The 22,646-nt window shown below is 43.8% G+C and overlaps 1 protein-coding gene across 8 annotated transcripts in view; it reads right to left on the bottom strand.

Moving 5' to 3' along the window:
- Positions 1 to 22,646, bottom strand: part of PTPRM (protein tyrosine phosphatase receptor type M) — a 656,058-nt gene that overhangs the window by 473,378 nt on the left and 160,034 nt on the right. For all 8 annotated transcript variants that reach the window (XM_042239325.2, XM_042239328.2, XM_042239326.2 and 5 more), the window contains exon 2: positions 18,565 to 18,687. In XM_042239325.2, the coding sequence (XP_042095259.1) occupies positions 18,565 to 18,687 (123 nt within the window). The remainder of the gene's footprint in view (positions 1 to 18,564; positions 18,688 to 22,646) is intronic.

Here is a 22,646-nt window from a genome sequence, read left to right as displayed (position 1 = left end):
CGAGTGCAGTGCTATTTTTAAGATCCTTGGCCCATTAAAAAATGCAGAGATGCTAAGATATAATCTTTCGATGGTGTAATTTAAATGTTTATATGTGAACACTTCAAACACTGAAAATATTATAATGCAGTAGAGCTATTTATAAGATAATAAAATAGATTAAAAATACTAATTTCAGATACATTGTAAGCCATGTGATCCAGCAGTGAGATATAGATTTGGCCATATGAAGAATAGAGTCTATTTTCACTCTTGTTCACGTGTCTTTGTGTGCTAGAATTTATCCTTTTTTGAAGATAATGTTGAAAGTCTTCAAAGCATGCTAACAGCTGCCTGCCTGTTGGGTGTAATACAGAGAGAATAAGAACCCACTCCTGATACTTCAATAGAATCAGAAAATATTTTCTAAAGCTGAGTGCAACCACCCTACGCTTTGGGGATCTACCTATTATTATCTTCAAGTTTTGAAATATCCAAACTTCCAGACTTCGGGTGTGAGATGTCCCTTGATATGGTCCTAGCATGGTCTGTAGGGAGAAACCTCAAGGGCCAGGTTTTTAGGTAAGTGGAAAACAGATGTCTTTTCAAAGACATCAGGAAAGAAACCACTTTTATTTTTGCCAATGGAAAATACAACCTTTCAACACTTACCTTCTCTAGTCAGGATTCTGTAATCACCTAAACGGGAAAAGACTTTGAAAGAGAATAGCTATAATATGCATATGTTTCACTGAATCATTTTGCTGGGCTCCTGAAACGAACATGACATTGTAAATCAACTAGACTCCAATATAAAATAAAAATTAAAAAGAAAATAAATTTGTGAATGACCTTTAATTTCAAAAAATGTATTATGTGTCAGTCATATGATCAGTGGGCACTGAAAGTTTGTGAAATACAAGCCCATATAATGAGACAAACGAGCCCCAGGAAGCTGCGCACAGCTGCTGTCAGAGGACCGATAGGCTGAGAGCCGCGAGACCCCAGAGAAACATTGTCAGAGAAGAACAGAATGAAAGGGAACGGAAGTGCCTGTGGGCTCTGCACCCACTGGAGTTTTCTTGCACAGAAAGAAAATCCAGAGTGGTCCTGACACACCTCTACAACACACCACCTCTCCCGACCCCAAGGCTAAAAAAGAATTTGATACATCGCACCGGACTACCATGAAGAAGAATCTACTAAAGTGATGATGATGTCATCTGTAAACACCCATTGGTATCAATAGCTTTAAATTATGAACTGGCATTCAGGTTTATTAGGAAGCTCCTTCGGATGTATTAAGAATCTGTTTACTCTCAATATCGATTTTTTTGATAAATATATTATCCAGAGAGGTTATATACAGTGATTTCCCTGGAAAAGCTGACATTTATTCAATGATATTTACTTTACTGAATTAAGTAGCAATATATGCTCATATATCTTTGCTGTATCTGGGAAATTATCTTCTCACAGTTAAGGTAAGAGAATATCTATTTTAGAGAAATATTACGATCTGGTTTAATAACATAGGGCTTAGGAAAGGCTCATGATGTGCAAGATCTACCAGTTACGGATTAATTCTTCACTGACTTTTCTATTAAGACACCATAAAGTTAAGTTCCCCAAAGTTACTCTTGATCAATTAACTGGACTTTTTAGTTACTCTTGATAAATTAATTCCTCCTTTAAAGGAAAAGAAATCCATCATTATATTCAACTTAAAGTGATTTTCTCTTATAATAATTTACCAGGAAGGTAAATTATTTACCTTTTCTTAAATAAAGGCCAAGTGGACCTTAAAGAAAGCTGAGTCCCAAAGAATTGATGTTTTCCAACTATGGTGCTAGAGAAGACTCTTGAGAGTCTCTCGGACAGCAAGGAGATCCAACCAGTCCATCCTAAAGGAAATCAACCCTGAACATTCACTGGAAGGACTGATGCCAACACTGAAGCTAAAACACTCTGGCCACCTGATGGGAAGAGCCAATTCATTGGGAAAGACTCTGATGCTAGAAAAGACTGAAGGCAAAAACAGAAGGGGGCAGTAGAGGATGAGATGGCTAGATAGCATCACTGACTCAATGGACATGAATTTGAGCAAACTCCAAGAAACAGTGCAGGACAGAGGATCCTGGTGTGCTGCAGTCCTTGGGATCACAAAGAGCTGGAGACGTCTTAGCAACTGAACAACAGCAACAAAAAGGCCAAGTGTGGCAGGGACTGCAGGTGAGTCACTCAGTGCTCTTTTTTTTTTCTTTTGTGGGTGACACTCACTAAACGGGACACCCTCCGGCCTTTGCAGGTCATCAAGATCCCATGACTTTTTCCTCTCCCATTCCAAATCTGTCCATAAAAGCTTCCCTCATCCACCCTCCACGACTTTGTTCTTTTTCAGCTAGATGCTCACTTGAGGGCAGTCTTGGAGAACACATGCTAAAGACGGCAGATCCTTTTCAACCTGAATGTCTGTCTACAACAGGGTTCCCAAGCCCAAAACCTCCAAACTGGAACCACTCTAGACTGTTATATACAAGGAAAATAAATGCCTCCAGTATTGAAACACTGAGATTTTGAGATTTATTTGTCATGGTATCTAGTACATCTTTGTACTCTATCTATACATTTTCAGGAAAAAAGAAAAAAAACAACACAAAGAGCTTCATTTTCTTTAGAAAGTTCTTTAATTTGAAAGTAAGGAAGTAGATCACAGGACCTATTGAGTTGGGATGAATCCTATTCTCAGAACTCATTCAATAATTCAACAGACATTTGTGGAATCATCATTGCATTTGCTGTACAAAGACTTACAAAGTAAGCGAAAATGCCTCTCATGAATGAAATTAATGATTTGCCTTGGAAAACAACCTGTTTGTAAACTGCATCTTCAAATTATAGATTAAAGTCTAATAGTACAAAAATATGATAAACTACTAGCTTCTTAAAGAACAAAGCCTTTGGTCACAATTGGATTTTTTTTTTTTTTTACTTGTTTGGTTGTTGAGTTGTTTTCCATCTATTGATATTTTTGTTAACCAAATTCTCACTTGCAGTTCTCAAGCTTAGCAGCTGCTCCCATGAATGACTCCGGATGTTACCTTTCTTTCCTTCCTAATGCACTGGAGGAAAATTTAACAGCTCAGAAAGCACTGGACTTAAGAATCTGAAAACCAATCATGTTCCCCCACTGATTAGTAGAAATAGCAGGAAATGCAACAAATGTCAAGATTTTAAACGCCTTCCCTACAATTAATATTTTTGGAAGGTTTCATGGAGTTTGTCTTAGATGGAAGATCTCTTCTTTAACTCCTGAGTGGAATGATATAAGTGAATCAAGAAGGAAAGAAAAGAAACAAATCACTTCAATCAGAAGACTCCTTGCAACCAGGACTGTTTTCCATTCCTTTGTGTGGGCAAGGAGATCAAACCAGTAAATCCTAAAGGAAATCAACCCTGAATATTCACTGGAAGGACTGATGCTGAAGCTGAAGCCTCAATACTTGGGCCATCTGATGTAAAGAGCCAACTCGTTGGAAAAGACCTAGATGCCGGGAAAAATTGAGGACAGGAAGAGAAGGTGACAGAGGATGAGATGGTTGGATGGCATCACTGACTCAACGAACGTGAGTTTGAGCACACTCTGGAAGATAATGAAGGACAGGGAGGCCTGGCAGGCTGCACTGCATGGGGTCGCAAAGAGTAGCATATGACTGAGCGACTTAACTGAACTGAACTGTTTGGGTGGGTGTGGAAAGACGCAAATGAGGATACTCTTTCTGTACTCTGGATGCAGAGCTCACAGAATCTCTGACCAACGTCAACCCTGCTGGCTGAACAAGATCTGACCTCTGGGGTTTATTCTGAGTCAGCACACAGAGGGGTGTGGCCAGCGGGGAGATCACAGAAGGTTTAAACCTCCTCCCTGGGGTGCAGCGGCTTCTCTGCTCTTGGCTTTGTTGCGCGTATGTCATCCAAGAAAATATTGTTCTTATGTGCTGGGGAAGGTTGCTAATGATGAAGACCTTACAAAACGCAGAAATAAATAGAGGCTCTTAACCAGGCATAAGGGGGTGGGGGGTGATGGGGAGCAGAGAACACAGCTGCTAGCTGACCTGTAGAACCTGACGTTGCATTTTCTCTGCATCTTGAAGTGTAGCCTGACCACAGGGGCAAGAAGCAGCCCCTACAAAGAGCAAAAAAACTGCATATCTCCACCTGCTGGGGGACTCGAGGAACTGCCCAAATTAGGAAGTGATTTGGCTACGAGTTGATGAAAATCTTATTAAAGATACACTGAATCACTTTGCTGTACACCTGAAACGAATGCAACACTGTACATCAAATATTCTCCAATATAAAATAAACACTTAAAGTTCTTTAAAAAAAAATGCATTAGTAAGAAGACAAAATATCATTCCACTTTATTTCAGGGGTAAGAAAGTGTGACTGGCCACACCAGTCACAAGTATATACTTCTGTTACTTCAAGGTTGAAATGAAAGAAAACACTCCACTTCTTGGATCAGTATGAGTCAAGCTCAGGCATTTTATAGAGAGGACTACATCAGTGGAGGAGCCCTCCCTCCATACAGTTCTACCTAAGAAAGGAGAAGGGTGTTTCTTGGCATCTTAGGGCAGCTGTTGGTGCCTGCCACAGCCAGTGGGCAGATGGCCACTTCTGACTGTACATCACAGCCATCAGGTCATCTTCAGTTCAGTCACTCAGTCATGTTCAGCTCTTTGTGACCCCATGAACTGCAGCACACCAGCCCTCCCTGTCCAACACCAACTGCCGGAGTCTACCCAAACCCATGTCCATTGAGTCGGAGATGCCATCCAACCATCTCATCCTCTGTCATCCCCTTCTCCTCCTGCCCTCAATCTTTCCCAGCATCAGAGTCTTTTCAAATGACTCAGCTCTTCGCATCAGATCTTCTTAGGAAGCCTGTTAAAGCGCTCTCAGCCTGGCGGGACTCCGAATAACAAGGACTTTCTAAAGTGAGTCCCAGGCTTCAAAAGCCACCATAATGAGTAGGTAATTAGTGATTAAATTAATCCTTAGTGAGTCCCTGCCACTGCATGAGTTTAGTTTTCTTTTCTATTCAGCGCGTTATTCTATTTTGAAACTTCGTCAAGGAAATACCTTCTGTCAAGGAAAACACTGCCTCCTTGCACCTAGGTTGTTCACGACATTATCACTTGGGACACAGAAACAGTGCCTGCCCACAGCAGGTGCTGCCTAAGGGTTTATTGAAAAAGGAGAAAAGTTTCTAGTGCTAGAAAGAACAAGAAAGGTCAACCACATCTGTCTTCTTCCTCAAGCTTGAAAGTGCTCAGTCTTCTCTGACTCTTTGCAACCCCGTGGACTATATAGTCCATGGAATTCTCCAGGCCAGAATACTAGCGTGGGTTAGCCTCTCCCTTCTCTAGGGGATATTCCCAACTCAGGGATCAAACCCAGGTCTCCCACACCCGCCTGCAATGCAGGAGACTCTGCTTCAATTCCTGGGTCAGTAAGATCCACTGGAGAAGGGACAGACTACCCACTCAACCACTTTTCTTGGGCTTCCCTTGTGGCTCAGCTGATAAAGAATCCTCAAGCTTAAGTATTAACTATCTCTCAAAGTTGTAAAAACCTATAAAGATCACTAGACTTCCTTGGTAACTCTTCTCATGGCTATATTAACATTAAAGTTAGGAGAGGTTTCTCCATCATGCTTTTAGCTCAGTTCAGTTGCTCAGTCATGTCCAACTCTGCGACTCTATGGACTGCAGCACACCAGGCCTCCCTGTCCATCACCAACTCCCGGAGTTTACTCAAACTCATGTCCATTGAGTCAGTCAATGCCTTTTAAATATTACCAAATTCTTGTTAGAATTCATGTCTTTGGAAATAAATGTATCCCCTTACATAGCAGGGCTATTGATAGGAGCTGTGTGACTGGTAGGTTCACCTAAGAATTTGTCATCAATTCCTATGCAATTTCTATCCAGCACAATTCCTAGTCACCCAGAATGATGCTCAACCATCTTTATATCCCTGTGTCACTATGCGCTTCATAATAAAGGGGTTGAAATTATTTTATCACAACAATATATACAACAGTTCCACAGTTTAAAATCTCAGAAGTGGCACTACTGAATGACTTTATACAGGCTTACTCATAAAGAATGAGTTTAAATAATTCACTTTATCCAACCCACGGCAGTTCAGAAAACCTATACTCAAACAATTTCAAATATATGAATATGAATCCTACTCTTAAATTTTTCTACAGCATGACACTTCATAAACCCAACTTCAGAGAACTAGTAACATTCCCAGTTACGTGGCTTTATACAATGCAACTTGTGTACATTATTTCACTTTGAATGAGCATTTATTAGAATAAGGAAAGAACATGTTGCAATAATATAAACAAACTAATTATACTGCCTTTATTCAGAAATAAAATGCAAATTGTGACACTCAGGGATAGCTTTTTTCACAATACAACTGACCCCTGAACAACGCAAGGGTTAGGGGTATAGACCCTCCACTCAGACAAAAGATCTGTGTATAACTTAGAGGTGGCCCTTCTGTATACGCCATTCAGGTCAGAACCGGTGATTAAACCAACCTTGACTCCTGCAGTATTGTAGTGTTTACTACAGAAAAAAAAATAATCTGCATATAAGTGGAAGCACACAGTTCAAACTCATGTTGTTCAAGGATCAACTGTATTTACAAAATCCTTCCCTCTTTTTTCTTTTCTTTCCAGACTCCTCCAAGCCTTTAACTGTCAATCATCAAGGGAGATGTATCTCTTAAGATGGTCTAGGTTGGTGGTTCTCAGAGCATCTTCTAGAGACCCCTGAAATCCCCACAAGTTCACAAGGTCAAAACCATTTTCCTGATAATAATAGGGCATTGTTCAATTTTATTATTCTCATTTCACACTCAACTACTTACAGCTGCACATCACTGCTCTGATGTCTAATGGAATGTATGCTGATGTACTCTGTTTTCAAAATTATTCAGTTTAACATTTCAATCCAGAAAATATGAATATCAAAAGTGCTTTGGATATTCAAAAAAATGTCCTAAGACCAAAAAGTTTATGAATCATTCAAAAACAATCCCAAGGGACCTCCTTGCCTATTCAGTGCCTAAGACTTTGCGCTCCCAATACAAAGGGAAAGGATTTGAGCCCTGGTCAGGGACTTAGATCCCACATGCCACAACTAAGAGTTCACATGTTGCAACTAAAATCCAGTGCAGCCAAATAAATGAATTAAATTAAAAATATGAAAAAAAAAGCACAGTGCCCAAATCTCAGGGGCTTCACACAGGAAGTTTTTCTCCCACTTGGGCATCTGCCCCCAGTGCTCAGGTGTGCACGTATGTCTGAGTGTGTTGGCAGCAGGGGGCTTTTGGGGGGGGGTCATTTCTACATTTTGTCACTTGCGCTAAAAGCACCTGAAACACCAAGGCAAGACAAAGGGAAGACATCATGGAGAATCTGACTCTAGAAGCTTCTGCCTGAAAGGGACAGGTATCACCTGCACACACAGCCGCCAGCCACAGCAGGTGCAGCCACACTCACAACAGAGGGCACAGGGGTGCACACGCCCCCCCCCGTTTCCAGAACAGGAGAGCTGGCAGCTAGTCTCCTCCCAGGATCTCTCCCCAAATCTATGCACCCTCCTGACCATGTATTCACAGGGCCTCAACAACCATTTCAGGAAACATGCAGAGAGATGCTATTTAAATACCACACACATGTAGCATTTAATACCACACAAAACACACACACACATTCACGTATCTCAATCATTTTTAATTTCAAAACAACTGCAAAACATCAAACCTGAACAAAATATGTCGCCAAAGCTAGTATACAGTACTACTGTGTAAAACGAATGTTCTAAATGCCTATTTGACTGACATGTAAAACCAATTATTCATAATCATTTGTGCCATTACCCAATGTCCAACACCTTTTCATAAGAGCAAGACCCAGATCAATTCAAATAAATTAACATTCCTGTCTGAACTGACTCATCCAGACCCAGTAACAAATTCATATGTCAATGGTGGGCTGCTCCCATGACCCATCCACTGAAAAATACAAACTGTATCATTTTGTTTTCCAAATAACAAGCATTGATTGCAGTGTTAGAAAGGTCACTTGTCATCAGCTCAGTCATTGACCTGCTGGCAAATTGCTGCCTGTCACTCCACAGTGCGTTGGGACCAACGGGGGAGCTCAGGCACATTGTGTTTATACAGTACAATTGGGGAGGTGACACCATTTCCACAAGGTGTGCGTTTAACAGAACAGGCGTCATGGTCAGCAGAGATGGGAAGATTCGGAAGCAGCAGGAAAGGGCTGACTGTGGGAGTGGGCTCATCCCTTCCCAAGATGACGACCCCCGCCCCCCCCCCCGCCCCCGCCACCCGGCCAGCCTGCATCCACCAAGAACTCATTGGATTCCTCCTATTTGCTTCAAAATTGCCTGGACCAAACCCAGTCTATGCCTCCAAGCCTTATGCCAAAGATTTCAATATTCTGTACATTTTCTCTGGGTCACAGAAGAAAAGATGCTCCCTAGAAGGCGCCAGGGAAAAAATCAAATTAAGAAGCAGCTCTGCATTAGAAAACCTGAAGCACTCAAATAAGAAGAGGATATTGGAAACACCAACTTTCCGGGGCATCCTCTAGGAGGGTGCCAGTGTATTGGCGTGTGGCCCTGTGCATCTGGCATAGAGTTGGCAGAGTAATCAATTATCTGGGTGTGCCACCCACCACCGAGGGGAGCGAGGATGTCCAGCCGACAGTTAATTAAATAGCCGTATTTATTTCCCTTTCAGCCACTTAAGCTTTCAAATTTCACTTTAAGATATAATTTATCATCATCTCCTCAGATAAAATCTCAGTCAACTATGCATTAAAGGCCACTTATTTAAAATAATGATCTGCACAATCATTTCACAGAGCTTGCCAAGAAATTCTTTATGAATTTTTCTGTGCTCAGTCCCAGATTATGGACAGGAGACAAATGAATGCAAGTATGTATCCAAAAATAAAATGTAATAACTCCTTATGTGTCTTCTTACAAAGTTCCAGTTAGCCACCAAAATAGCTGCCAATGGGATAACGATCTTCATAGTTGGTTCACCCACTGAGGCATAAGACTGCAGCGTGAAGCATCCATCCCATTTTAGAAAGCCCTAAAATTAATTCTCTGAAGTGTGTCACTTACATCGGCCCATCAGCTCCACTAAACCTCTCCAGGAAAGACCAAGAAATCATCCAGAGATGCTCAGAAGAGAAAACAGGGGTAACTTGGTTTTTTTTAATATAAATATTTTCAGTGAAATTTGACAGGATAGCTTTTTGCCAAAGAGGCATTCATGGATGAGAATCATGTTGGTATGAAGTCAGAGAAGCTCTCAGTTTCGTTTCCTGTTTATATTGCAAATTTTGCTTAGTTTTGAAACTATAGAAAAGTTGAAAAAGTAACGTGATAAATGCTCATATAGACTTCACCCAGATTTGACAACTGTTGACACCTTTCCAGGTGGCGCTAGTGGTAAAGAACCTGCCTGCTAATGCAGGAGATGTAAAAGACGCAGGTTCAGTCCCTCCTGGGTCTGGAAGATCCCCTGGAGAAGGAAACGGCTATCCACTCCAGTATTCCTGCCTGGAGAATTCCACGGACAGTGAAGCCTGGCGGGCTACAGTCCATGGAGTCACAAAGAGTTAGACATGACTGAAGCAACTTAGCATGCACACACAACATGTTACCATGTGTGCACACATACTCTGTCACACATACACACACACACTTGTAACATAAATCTTCTAAGAACTAGGGAATTCTCCTACATATTTCTCTGCTTTGTGATACTTATTTACTAACCAAGTTTTCTTCTTCTATTTTTTTCTGCTCTCTTGTATGAGAGATTCTTTCTCTCTGTTCATACAGTCAGTTTGCTTCTTGCTGCCTCTAATCAGAAATCGGGAGTCACACTGCCTCCTTCCTAGGAATCCTCCACGAGCTCAGGGTGGCTTCTGTGAAGGTGTGGGGTCCTTCCTCCAGCCTCGCCCCCCAGCCCCCTCTTCCCTGTCCACGATGCCTGCAGTCCCAACCCTCTGCAGTTCCTGTGCCCTGCCCTCGGCCAGCACTGCCTCAGACAGGGCGCTCTTTCCACCCGGCCTGCCCCCTGCTCTGGCCTGCTCCTCATGCTCCCCTGGACCCTCTTGGGTGCCGCCTCCTCCTAGAGGCCTTCCGCCGGCCTTCTGCCCCTAGCCTCTGACTGGGGAGCAGACAGGCCCCCACTAGAGCTGGCAGAAGCTCTGGGAGACTGGCCCCACGTCATCACTACATCCAGTGCCCAGAGCGCACCCAGGGCCTCACAGGCTGGAGCCCCAAAGAGAGAAGGGTCTTCATCTCCCTCTTGGTCTTATGGTGAAAAGAACAAGCCATGCTCAACTAGTTCATCTTTGAATGTATTCATTCTCTTCTGCTTCTTGAACCACGGAAGGCCCCAAGGTGCTAAAAGGAGACCTCGCCCCTGTGAAGGTCTGGCCTGACGCAGGCTGGAGACAGGGGTGACCAGAGCCCCTGGCCACACAGAATGGCCACTCCCCACGCCAGTGTCTGCGTGAGGGCAGCTTCACGCCACTGTCCACCTGCCAGCCAGCATCCCAGCGGCCCACCCCAAACCCCTCTAACCCAAACATCTACCCTGCATCAAAAGAGGCTGCCGCCGGCTAGACCCAAGGGCAAGACGACCTTAGGCCATGGGTTCTCGGGTCTTCAGCCCAGCCCCACCCACGACCCCTCTGCCATCCAAGGTAGCTCAGAAGACTGCAAGACTGCTCCTTCTCTCCAGCCTCCTTCATTCCAACAGCAGGGCCCGGCCCAGCTCCAGGGCACCTGCACAGGGAACAGAGGAAACGGGGGTGCCCGCCAGCTCCTGGGTGTGCATGTCTCAGCCCGGCGATCGCAGCTGCCTGGTGTCCCATGCCCCTGGAGCCCAGCCCTCACCCCTCTCGCCCTTCCTCCACTCAGACTCAGAGAGATTTACAGTTTCTGTCACCACTGGTCTGCCTGTTTATTTCATTACTTGCTCTCACATAACCCATGATGTCATCCTGTACAATTTTACGGGAACTTAACCAAGAAATAAACCTATGTTAAAAATGTATATATTTATAGATACAGGCTGACTTGCATACTTTTTAGCAAATATTTAAGAAATAGCCAGCCACTTTTTGTAACAGTTTCCAATCAGACAAGACAGGAATTTAGGATAAATCTAAAGGAGAGCATTCATGGGAACACTGAATATAAATTATTGAAATAAGTAGTCTTACAGAATACATTGGCTCCCTTGGAACACTTAATTATTAAAAATCCAGACACTTTGCAAAAGAAGACTTTTTAAGTACTTAATTTTTTACCATGAAGTTAAACTTATTAAGAAAAATGTGTGATATAAGTGACAGGACAATTATACCAAATCCCACCATCCTGGCAAAAAAGGTTTACATTTTAATGGGCTTCTTTTAGCTTTCTATTTAATCCATACAGAAATTATACCTTTTGTTTCTTATTTGGTATCACTTAGAATGGCACCCCACTCCAGTACTCTCGCCTGGAAAATCCCGTGGACAGAGGAGCCTGGTGGGCTGCAGTCCATGGGGTCGCTGGGAGTCAGACACGACTGAGTGACTTCACTTTCACTTTTCACTTTCATGCATTGGAGAAGGAAATGGCAACCCACTCCAGTGTTCTTGCCTGGAGAATCCCAGGGACGGGGGAGCCTGGTGGGCTGCTGTCTCTGGGGTTGCACAGAGTCCGACACGACTGAAGCGACTTAGCAGCAGCAGCAGCAGCAGCAGCAGCAGCAGCAGAAGAGAAGAAAAGAAATCAGCAGAAACTACCCACTTCACAGAGTTCAAATTAAGCTGAGAGATGGATTCATGCCAACTGCTCCTGAAAGTTCACTTAATAATGATAAAAGGAGGACTTTTCTTGAACGCTGTGCTGGGCCAGGTAGGAGGCAAAGTTCCTCAAGTGGACCATTTGGTCTCCCCTGGTCAATCACCTCATGAGGCGGGTTTTATATGCCTTCCCAAGGTCTCAGGGCCTCTGTAGGGCTGATGGTCCCCTGCCCACAGACCAGCCCCCAGGTCTTTGTCCCTGCTCTTCCCTTTGGGAGACCCTGGCCTCCTGTCCCCGAGGGTACCCCATCTTTGCTCAGAGAGCAGCTGTTCTTATCTGCTGCTCCCATCCCTCGCTAAGCCCTTGTCCTATTCAGTTTTCCTTCACAGCTCTTAGCATGTCTCCCCATGGTGTTATAAAGTGAAACTTGCTTAGCTGTGTCCGACCCCAGGGACTGTAGCCCACCAGGCCCCTCTGTCCATGGAAATCTCCAGGCCAGAATACTGGAGTGGGTAGCCATTCCCTTCTCCAGGGGATCTTCCCAACTCAGGGAATGAACCCAGGTCTTCCACATGGTAGGCAGACTCTTTACCATCAGAGCCACCAAGTCTGTCTGCTTATCAGCTGCCTGCCTTCTGCCTCTGGGGGACTCATTCAGCAGAGGGAAGACTCCACTGTTGCCGCTGCAGCCCCGACAGTCAGGCCCCTGGCTACCATGCCACAAACGCAGACAACTAACTCGTCCTACACCCGTGAGGAGACTGGGGACCCAAGAGCTAAAGAGCCTGGCGAGGTCCATGACTGTGAAGACCCAGAGCCAAAATCTGACCCAGAGGGGGCAGAGCCCCACAAGGAGAACCTCTGTGCCCATGTCAAGGCGATCCACACAGCTCCCACCTGGAATGAAGGCTGCCCCCACCCCACTAGATGCCCGTGCTCTGGTGGGACGTTTACCCTCAACACTCAAAACAGCAAAACAGGGGTGGAGAAGGCAATGGCAACCCACTCCAGTACTCTTGCCTGGAAAATTCCATGGATGGAGGAGCCTGGTAGGCTGCAGTCCATGAGAGTCCATAAGAGTCGGACACGACTGAGCGACTTCACTTTCACGCATTAGAGAAGGAAATGGCAACCCACTCCAGTGTTCTTGCCTGGAGAATCCCAGGGACGGGGGAGCCTAGTGGGCTGCCGTCTCTGGGGTCGCACAGAGTCGGACACGACTGAAGTGACTTAGCAGCAGCAGCAGCAGCAGTAGTAGCATAAGCCTGGGGCAGGTGCACTTTCTCTGAACTTGAGTCCTAATAAGGTGTAAAACAGAGATAATGCCATCTGACCTCCCAAGACCATCACAAAAATCAGAGGATGCACAGCAAAGAAGTAAGTGCTAGCAATGGCTAGGAGTTATTTGGGTGCGCAAGATTACTTTGGTTGATAAGGGAGAATTACCAGAAGACACTGTGCCACCACTTGCCTGCGACTGTGATATATATATATATATATATATATATATATATATATATATTTGGCTCAGCTTTTGTTTTTTGTGTCTTTTTAAGAGACAGCACAGCCAAGAAAGCTAAATTTGATGCTACCCCGATGAACTGAATTGTATATTACCTTTTACGTTTTTACATTCAGAAAGTTATTAATGAGTGAGGGGAAACATGGTCTTATAGGATCTGGTCTTTTGGCAATGCAAGAATCACCTCACCAGAATGTGGGAGCATTGTTGGCGAAGGCATCCTTTTTGGGTTCACTCAGTGATGAAGCCCAAGCCTCTAGAATGATGCCTTGTACAGAGCAGGTGTTCAATAAATAATTGTGAATGTTGACAGATTCAAAGAATGAATGAGATAATTAAACAACTGTGTGACTGCTCTGTGCCAAAAATATTACCCACTAGATACACACTGAAATTTAAGGAGGAAACATGTTTTTTCAAGCCCAAAGTCGTCTGGTCTTTGTCGCTCACTGAGCCCCGTAAAAGCTCTGAAGTGTGAATACACTGGGACATCTTCCCCAGTAAGAGGAAAGTATGCCTGATGAACGTGCCCCACGAGGAAACTGCAGCTCCTCTCACTGTTAATCTATCATTTTTCCCAAAACAAATATATGCAGGCAATTTTTTTTTCTATTTTCTGGGTCATCCAGCTAAGAGTCTACCTTGCTCCTACATCCTGCACAGGCCTCTCTCTGCCTTTCACGTGGGCAGCCATGGAAATGACTTAATCCTCACTCACAGCACCTGCATGAAGATTGGCAACCCTGCCGTTACCAATGTGCATTATGTAAAACCAAGATGTGGGGGCCATGGGAGGTTGCCCAGGAAGCACACTGCACAACCTGGAAGAGCACTGAGGTTTTTCCAGTACTAAGGCCCCATTTCCCCTGGAGAAAGAAATGGCAATCCACTCCAGTATTCTCGCCTGGAGAATCCCATGGACGGAGAAGCCTAGCAGGTTACAGTCCACGGGGTCGCAAAGAGTCGGACACGACTGAGCGACTTCACCTCACCTCACCTCACCTCAAGGCCCCATTTATTTCATTACAGCCTTCTAAGAGGTTATTTATACCGTGGGGGTACAAATGCCTTTCTTCTTGGGCTTCCCAGGTAGCTCAGTTGGTAAAGAATCCACCTGCAATGCAGGAGACCGCGGTTTGATTCTTGGATCGGGAAGATCTGCTGGAGAAGGGATGAGCTACCCACTCCAGTATTCTTAGGCTTCCCTTGTGACTCAGCTGGTTAAGAATCCACCTGAAATGTGGGAGACCTGGGTTTGATCCCTGGGTTGGGAAGATCCCCTGGAGAAGGGAAAGGCTACCCACTCCAGCATTTTGGCCTAGAGAATTCCATGCATACAGTCCATGGGGTTGCAAAGAGCTGGACATGACTGAGCAACTTTCACTATTCACTATGGTTGTAAGCTGCCTTTAATTTTTCAATATTATGGATGAAATTATTTTCTATTTAAAATTTTACTTATTTATTTGTTTTTGGCTGCATGGAGTCTTTGTTGTTGCGCACAGACTTTCCCTAGGTGCAGCGAGCGGGGCTTACTCTCTAGTTCGGCTTTCTCACTGCGGTGGAGCACAGGCTCCAGGGCATGGGCTCAGTAGTCGTGGCACATGGGTTTAGCTGTTCTATGTGGGATCAATCCTCCTGGACTGGGGACTGAACCCATGTTCCCTGCATTGCAAGGTGGACTCTAAACCACTGGACCACCAGGGAAGCCCCATGGATGAACTTATTCTTTAAATTTTTTTATAAACAGGATCACACTTCTAATACATAAGATATGGAGCATGTTAAATATTCATTTCATAAAACTGGAGCCCTGAGGTCCAAAAACGCATACTTTAACAATATAAAAAAACATTAACCATTGTCAACTTGTATGGATATTTCTGTACCATGAAATAATCAATACCTTTTAGTCTACATGTGAAATCACATGATGCACTGCAATACATAAAGTGATTGGATTTGATATCACTTACATGCAGAATCCAAAAAAAATGGTACAAACGAACCTATTTACAGAACAGAAAGACAGTCACAGATGTAGAAAACAAACTTATGGTTACCAAGGTGGAGAAGGAGGAGGGATAAATTTGGATATTGGGATTGACATACACACAATACTATAATATAAAATGGATAACTAATACGAACTCGCTATAGGGACTTCCCCGGAGAAGGCACTGGCACCCCACTCTAGTACTCTTGCCTGGAAAATCCCATGGATAGAGGAGCCTGGTAGGCTGGAGTCCATGGGGTCGCTAAGAGTCAGACATGACTAAGCGACTTCACTTTCACTTTTCACTTTCATGCTTTGGAGAAGGAAATGGCAACCCACTCCAGTGTTCTTGCCTGGAGAATCCCAGGGACAGGGGAGCCTGGGGGGCTGCCATCTATGGGGTCGCACAGAGTCGGACACAACTGAAACGACTTAGCAGCAGCAGCAGCAGCATAGGGACTTCCCTGGCAGCCCAGTGGTTGGGACTGCGCCTTCCGATGAAGAAGGTGTGGGTTTCATCCCTGGTTGGGTAGCTAAGAGCCCACATGCAAAAGTCCTAATATGAATCCCCAAGTTCTCTATTAATCAACAGAAGTGGAATAAATTCAGGAAGAATATTTAAAATGCCTCCACTTCATTCTTCCAAAGGCAGAAGGGCCTTCAAAGGCCAAAACTTTGCAAAGTCACTTCACCTGTGTTGCTTCAATTACCCCACCGATTGCTCTACAGCACAGCCGGTCTTTGGGTGGGTTATCATCTTTGTAATGGCCTCAGCTAGAAACCCACCCTTTCTGTGTTTAAAGCCTGGACAGCTTGGTCTGAGATGGTCTTACGGGACATCACAAAGAAGAAAAGGATGAATGGTAACAAGAAGCTATTCCTTGCCCTCCTTTGTGGAGAGAGGTAGGTCATCCTGTAACAAAAATAGAGCCAGTGGAGGCTGCTGAAGATCCAGCATTACTGAGGCTCTTTTGTAAAAGTCGGCGTTTCCAAGTCAGGCTTCAATCTAAAGGACCACGAAAATGAAACCAAGTACCTACTGTGGAGAATTACAAAATGTTCACCAAATTTGAAAATAACAAACAAAGAAAACCCAGGTTCACTCCTGTGGAGAAAACGCCCAAGACTGAGTCTGAGTATCCTCCCAGGCTCCCTGGACCCAGGCTCGAGAGAGAGAGAGACTGAAACGGAGCAGGACCCTGTGTCCTTGTCCCCCCACCCCCGTCCTCTGCCTGCCTTCTGTCTGTGGGAAACTTCAGGCAAAGGATACATTTATTCAGAGCAGTGAGAGATGCTGAAACAAAGGAAAACAGCCGAAGGAGACTAAATAATAATAATGTAGCAATTAAGCATAGTCAAGGACCTTCAGTTCTTTCTCAGGGGCTATAGATGATATTCTGAGCCATATCCTGGGAGCTGTCTGGTAGATACCAAAGCACCAGGTGGAGAAATTAACCACACGGTGACCAGACTGTACCCAGGACATGAGCTGCCACAATGCTGAGACCTGACTGCAAAGAAACGGGAAAAAATGGACCCTGGAACTGAGATTAACTGTACTTGAAACAACCATGGTGTTGCTGGTCAGACCATTGATGACCAATTCGAAGATGACTGTTAGAAAGGACTGTGCTGTTTCTGCATGTAACCCCTTTCCCCACTCCATCTATAAAAGCTCTCACCCCCTGCTTGTGCGGACAGAGAGTCAGTCTTTGGACAGATGTCCGCCACCCTCCCCGTCCCCCTCGTCAGCATCTAAAATAAAGCAAGCTTTCCATTCCACCAACCTGGCCTGTTTACTGGTTTTTGAGGGCCAAGCACCTAACTCCACACACACATACTCTTTCATTAAGAGCAGGTGAGAACAAAGGCCTTCAAGGTGAGAAGCCGCTTGGGAGAGGTCAGCTCCCCCTGAGGGGGGCTGCTATGTGCCCCCTCCAGCTCACCATCACTGACAAGAATGAAACCAGATTAGACTGGAAAAACAACTAAAGAACTACTGACTCAAACACAACATTCAAAAGCACTTACTTACATGAGAAAGAGAGAGACAGAGGAGGAGATGGTCAGCTGTGGGGAAGTCATCAAGAACTAGGATAGATTTGAGGTCCAGTTTAAACCACAGTGCTCAGGAGCTCAAGGTTCCTCTGTTTGAAGTTATAAGGAGTTAAACGTGGGAAGGAGGTGGGAAGAACATGGTGGGCATCATGATTGTGAAAGTTTCACCAAACAACATTAAACCCTACTTCATGTTCACAAGCTACCTTTGCAAGATTACTTAATAAATGTAAATACTGCTACATTTAGATACATGAATGAAGACCTCAATAGCCACTTAAAAAGTATAAAAATTGTGCTTTATCTGAAACCCAAATTAGAATAACATCTCTTCCAGCTTGAATCCTGAATGGGGTACACTCATCACCCCATTTGTTAAGTGAATCTGCAAATCTAACATTTTAAAGGGATGGGCAACGCACAGCCTGAAATCAGTGTCTATTAAAATGATCAACCTCCAATCTGATCAGAGCCCATAAGTCATCATCTTCCTGCTCTTCCTTACAAAGAAGAAGTAGAATCTTGCTGGTCAAATGTTTCTCACTTATCAAAAAACTTACTAAGCGTTTCTACAGTGGAAAAAGGATCCACATGTATGCAGACCTTTTTATTCAGATGATTCCAAGACCACAAGCATCTTCCTAGATTCCCCAGGTGCAAGGTGAATCACCTCCCCAGGTCTCCTATTTGTGATGGAGGCTTTGTTATCTGGATTCCCCAGCTAGAGTTCTAACTACCAGACACATTTGCCAGAAAAGACATCAATCTATTTCCCATAATTTCTGCTTCCCGGGGAAGGATCCCATTGGGTGATGCTCATTAATCTAGCAAGGATGAATCCAAAGATAGAAGAAGTAAACTTTAATTAAACTTTAAAGGTAGAGATTCAAGGGTCAACTCTCTGTCATTGGTTCTCTTGAACCATCCTTATAAGATAACCAGCCTTCGCCACCAAACTCAAAACCCAACACCCTCACTCATTTGACCAGCACCCAGGGGACATTGACTGTGATATTAAGACTCTTCTGCACCTTTGTTTTTAAAAAGAGAACTTAAAACTGAAAGCAAACCTGATGGCATCCATGGGTCAGAGGTTGGTTTGGTCAAGGTGTTCACTTGCTCCCAGTTGAAGTCATCATCTACAGCCTGACTGTATCCACACGTGCTGTAAGGCTCATCAAAGAGGCAACCACCTAAAATGTAAAAGAAGGGAGAGTGATATTAATAATGACCAAACTTCTGGGATAAGCTACAATGACTGCAGGGAACCGTAAACCCACGGTTGATGCTCAACTCAATTTGACCCTGACCCCATTGCACCCTAAGTAAGTGTTATCTGAGTACTAGTCATGCCTTGTCAATAATTCTAAATTATATTGTTTCCCCAAAAGACTCTGACATCTTTATAATAGCCAGTCAGTTGTGTCTGACTCTTTGTGACCCTTTGGACTGAAGCCCACCAGGCTCCTCTAGCCATGGTATTCTCCAGGCCAAAATACTGGAGTGAGCTGCCATGCCCTCCTCCAGGGAATCTTCCAGACCCAGGGACTGAACCCGTGTCTCCTGTGTCTCCTGCGCGACAGGTGGATTCTTTACCCGCGAAGAACTGGGGCAGCCCAGTTGAAAGTAAAAATGAAGCAAATTTGTAATTCATATTTTCCAGATTCATATGAAGTTGGCATAATTGACCTTGTGTTCAAAACTTTAATAGAACCATCTTAGGTGTTCAACATGTCTTCAAAAGAAAAACAAATGATAATTTGTCCAAAAAATGAAAAGAGAAATACTTCCATCGTAACACTGGCATGCTGGTCAGGGACAAACCAGTAGAGATTGTAGACCTTGCTTGAAAAATATTTGTCTAAGGATTATTCTAAATCTAACGCAAAAATGGGTTTTGCTTTAATACCTTGGAGATTTGAAGTCTCAAAATTAAAAGAGATTATAAATTTGCTTCCAGTCCACACAATTTTTAAAGGCAAGGATAAATTCAAAATTAAACATGGGGTAAACATCTGCTGGATGTTGAAGCTAAAAATGAAGCTATTTAAATAAAGAAACAGAGAACAAAAGAAAATGCAGTATATGCAAAGCAGGTCCGCTGTCTCAGCATCCGGGGACACACTGATGATTCAAAAAGTCCCGCTCACATCCTCTCAAATGCCTCTTGTTACCCTGGGTTATTACAGCCTCAAGTCTTTCCCCCAATGTTTCACATTGCCAAAGTGAAGGATTATATCAATCATCTTAATTATCATGAAAATTCTACTGCCCATTATCATAGAATGTTATTAATTATGTCAATTTAAAAGATTAATTATAATCACTTGCCAATGATGAAAACTGAGGGTCTGGTCAAGAAAACACAAGTGTAAGAATATAATTTCACTGTGGCTGTACTGTATGCCTTGGCAGCAAGAAGATAAATAAAATAATAATAATAAAGTAGTTGCACAAACTCAGACATAGGGTCCCCTAGTCCAATTTCCATCCACTTGCTTACATCAGTTCTACAACCTTCTAGACAGACAGACAGCTTCCGAACAGGTGCGTGTGTGCCCGCTCCTGTCTGACTCATCAGGCTCCTCTGTCCATGGGATTCTCCAAGCAAGAATACTGGAGTGGGTAGCCACTTCTATCTCCAGGGGATCTTCCCAACTCAGGCATAGAACCTGCACCTCCAGCACCCTTTTTATCAGCAAGCAGAATCTGGGAAGCCATCTGAACAGGTGGGCACCCAGAATTTAGAAAACATCCCTCTGATTGTAGAGGATTCCTTTAAAAAGGCCCAAATGCAGCTTCCTGCATCTATCTTAGCTTACCCATCTATCTTAGCTCTTCCCTGTGAAGAAACAGTGAAAAATCCCCATTCTTATACAAGAAAGCTATTTAAAAAGAGCTGTCAAGTTCTATGTTTTTGCTTCTCCAGGCAAAACATGCTTTGCTCTCCTCCCTCCCTCCCAATAAAAGGCTCTCAGACCTTCACCATGAAGGCAGGTGTTCTAAACACTGCCGCGTTTATCAGCACTCATCTAAACCAGGGACTCCCAGTACTGCAGCCCCAATTCGACTGACTACTTCCCTCGACCTCTTGCTCTGCCAACAGCCTGAGCTGAGCGCTGGCCCATCCCGGAATCCCACACATTTCCTCATACCACTGCCATCAAGCCACTTCTACCCTCTGCAATAAGGGAGGTGACTTTCTACATTTTCCCTTTCTAAACCCCATCTCTGTTGTCAGTACATCTCTCCAGCCTGGTGAGAGCTTCTGCAATCCTGATTTTGTCATTCGGGTGTTAAGTTATCCTACCTAGGTCTGGGTTATCTGCAAGTTTGATGAAGCATGCTTGCTGTCGGCCTCCAAATCACTGATAAAAGATGTTCAAGGGACCTTGGGCCATTTTAAGAAGTGTCCCTCCTCTTTCACTCTTTCTATTAAGTCACTAGCTCCAGTGGCCCTGGACACCATCTTCTGTAACACTTTTAACAGAACTGCCCAATTAAAGATTCTGTTGGGAACAGAAAACTCATTATAAAGACACAGCATTAACTCAATACTTCACCTTGACAACAACTGGTAATTTATATTTCCCTCTTATTCAGCTTTAACAAGTTCAGAAACAGAGTGGCTTTGTTTCAAGCACGTAATACTAACAACTTTACAATTTCGGGTAAGAAATGTTAGAAGACTATGCAAACATTTATGAGAAATATTTTCTCTTGGTTGCAAGCCCTAATTTTGATATAGAAAATAGCTTTACTGCTGCAGGAATAAACCCAAACAGCAGTAGCACTTGTAATATTCAAAAGAAAGAAAGAAGCATGAATTTTGACAGAAAAGGGACCCCCAATGGAAGCACAAAGTACTTTGATGAAAGTCCTGCCGTGCAATCTCAAGCAGTGAGAAATAGCTTGGGACATCAGCAAAACAACTGAAGGCTGGTTAAAGATCTGGTTTAGGAACCAATTCTTGGCACTGCTGCTGCTGCTAAGTCACTTCAGTCGTGTCCAACTCTGTGCGACCCCATAGATGGCAGCCCACTAGGCTCCTCTGTCCCTGGGATTCTCCAGGCAAGAATACTGGAGTGGGTTGCCATTTCCTTCTCCAATAAGCAAATACATTGGTGAGAGCTGGTATGGCTGAAGCAAACCCCAATGACTAATACAATGCTGGTACAAGGATATAATTTCCCTATTATATAAAGCTGTTTTTACCACTTGAAGGAAAACAGAGAATCCACACAGGACTATGGAACCACTGGGAAATGACACAGACTGGATTTCCTGTTGCCCCAACCTATGTCCCCCTGCACACCTACGGACCCATCACTGGCCTTCATCCAACAGACACAGAACCCTAAAACAGCAAAGGTGGTCCACTGAGATCAAATAAGGCAAGAGTCAGGTCAACAGCAATGGGATATAACCCACACAAGAGAGCACAGTGAAGCTTTTTGATTTCAAGGCAACTCTGGGTAGACATAACATGAACAGGTCCCAGGGTCAGACACCTGGCACTTCCTTATTCTTGTCTCACTGACTTTGTGTTTGTAGACAAATCATTTAGCCTCTCTGAACTCGAATGTCTTTACCAATGAAACGAATATAATATGTACCTCACTTGATGTTCCTGATAAGTCAGTTCGGCAGCAAGTATGGCTGGTCTAACAGAGTTGAGCAAGTCTACCAATATCAGCTATTACTACTAATAATTATTATTACTAATTAGTAAATGCTATTACTAATAATCTTACTAAGATTTAAGCTAAGGTCTTAAATCAACTCTGAATATTCAATGGAAGGACTGACACTGAAGCTGAAGCTCCAATACTTTGGCCATCTGATGCAAAGAGTCAACTCATTGGAAAAGACCCTGATGCTAGGAAAGATTGAAGGCAGGAGGAGAAGAGGGTGACAGAGGATGAGATGGTTGGATGGCATCAGCGACTCAATGAACATGAGTTTGAGCAAGCTCTGGGAGATAGAGAGGGACAGGGAAGCCTGGCGTGTTGCAGTCCATGGGGTCGCAAAGAGTCAGACACAACTGAGTGACTGAACAACAAATCTTCCTTACCATCTGTATCTCCTACAAGGACTCTCAAGAGTTCACTGCACTGCAAGTGGCTGGAATAAATAATCAGAGATGGTAACA

Source organism: Ovis aries, chromosome 23 (genome assembly GCF_016772045.2).
Source record: "Ovis aries strain OAR_USU_Benz2616 breed Rambouillet chromosome 23, ARS-UI_Ramb_v3.0, whole genome shotgun sequence".
In the NCBI taxonomy this organism is placed as follows: domain Eukaryota; kingdom Metazoa; phylum Chordata; class Mammalia; order Artiodactyla; family Bovidae; genus Ovis; species Ovis aries.
The sequence above is the reverse complement of the archived record's forward strand: the minus strand, read 5'-3'. Positions and strand labels throughout refer to the sequence as shown.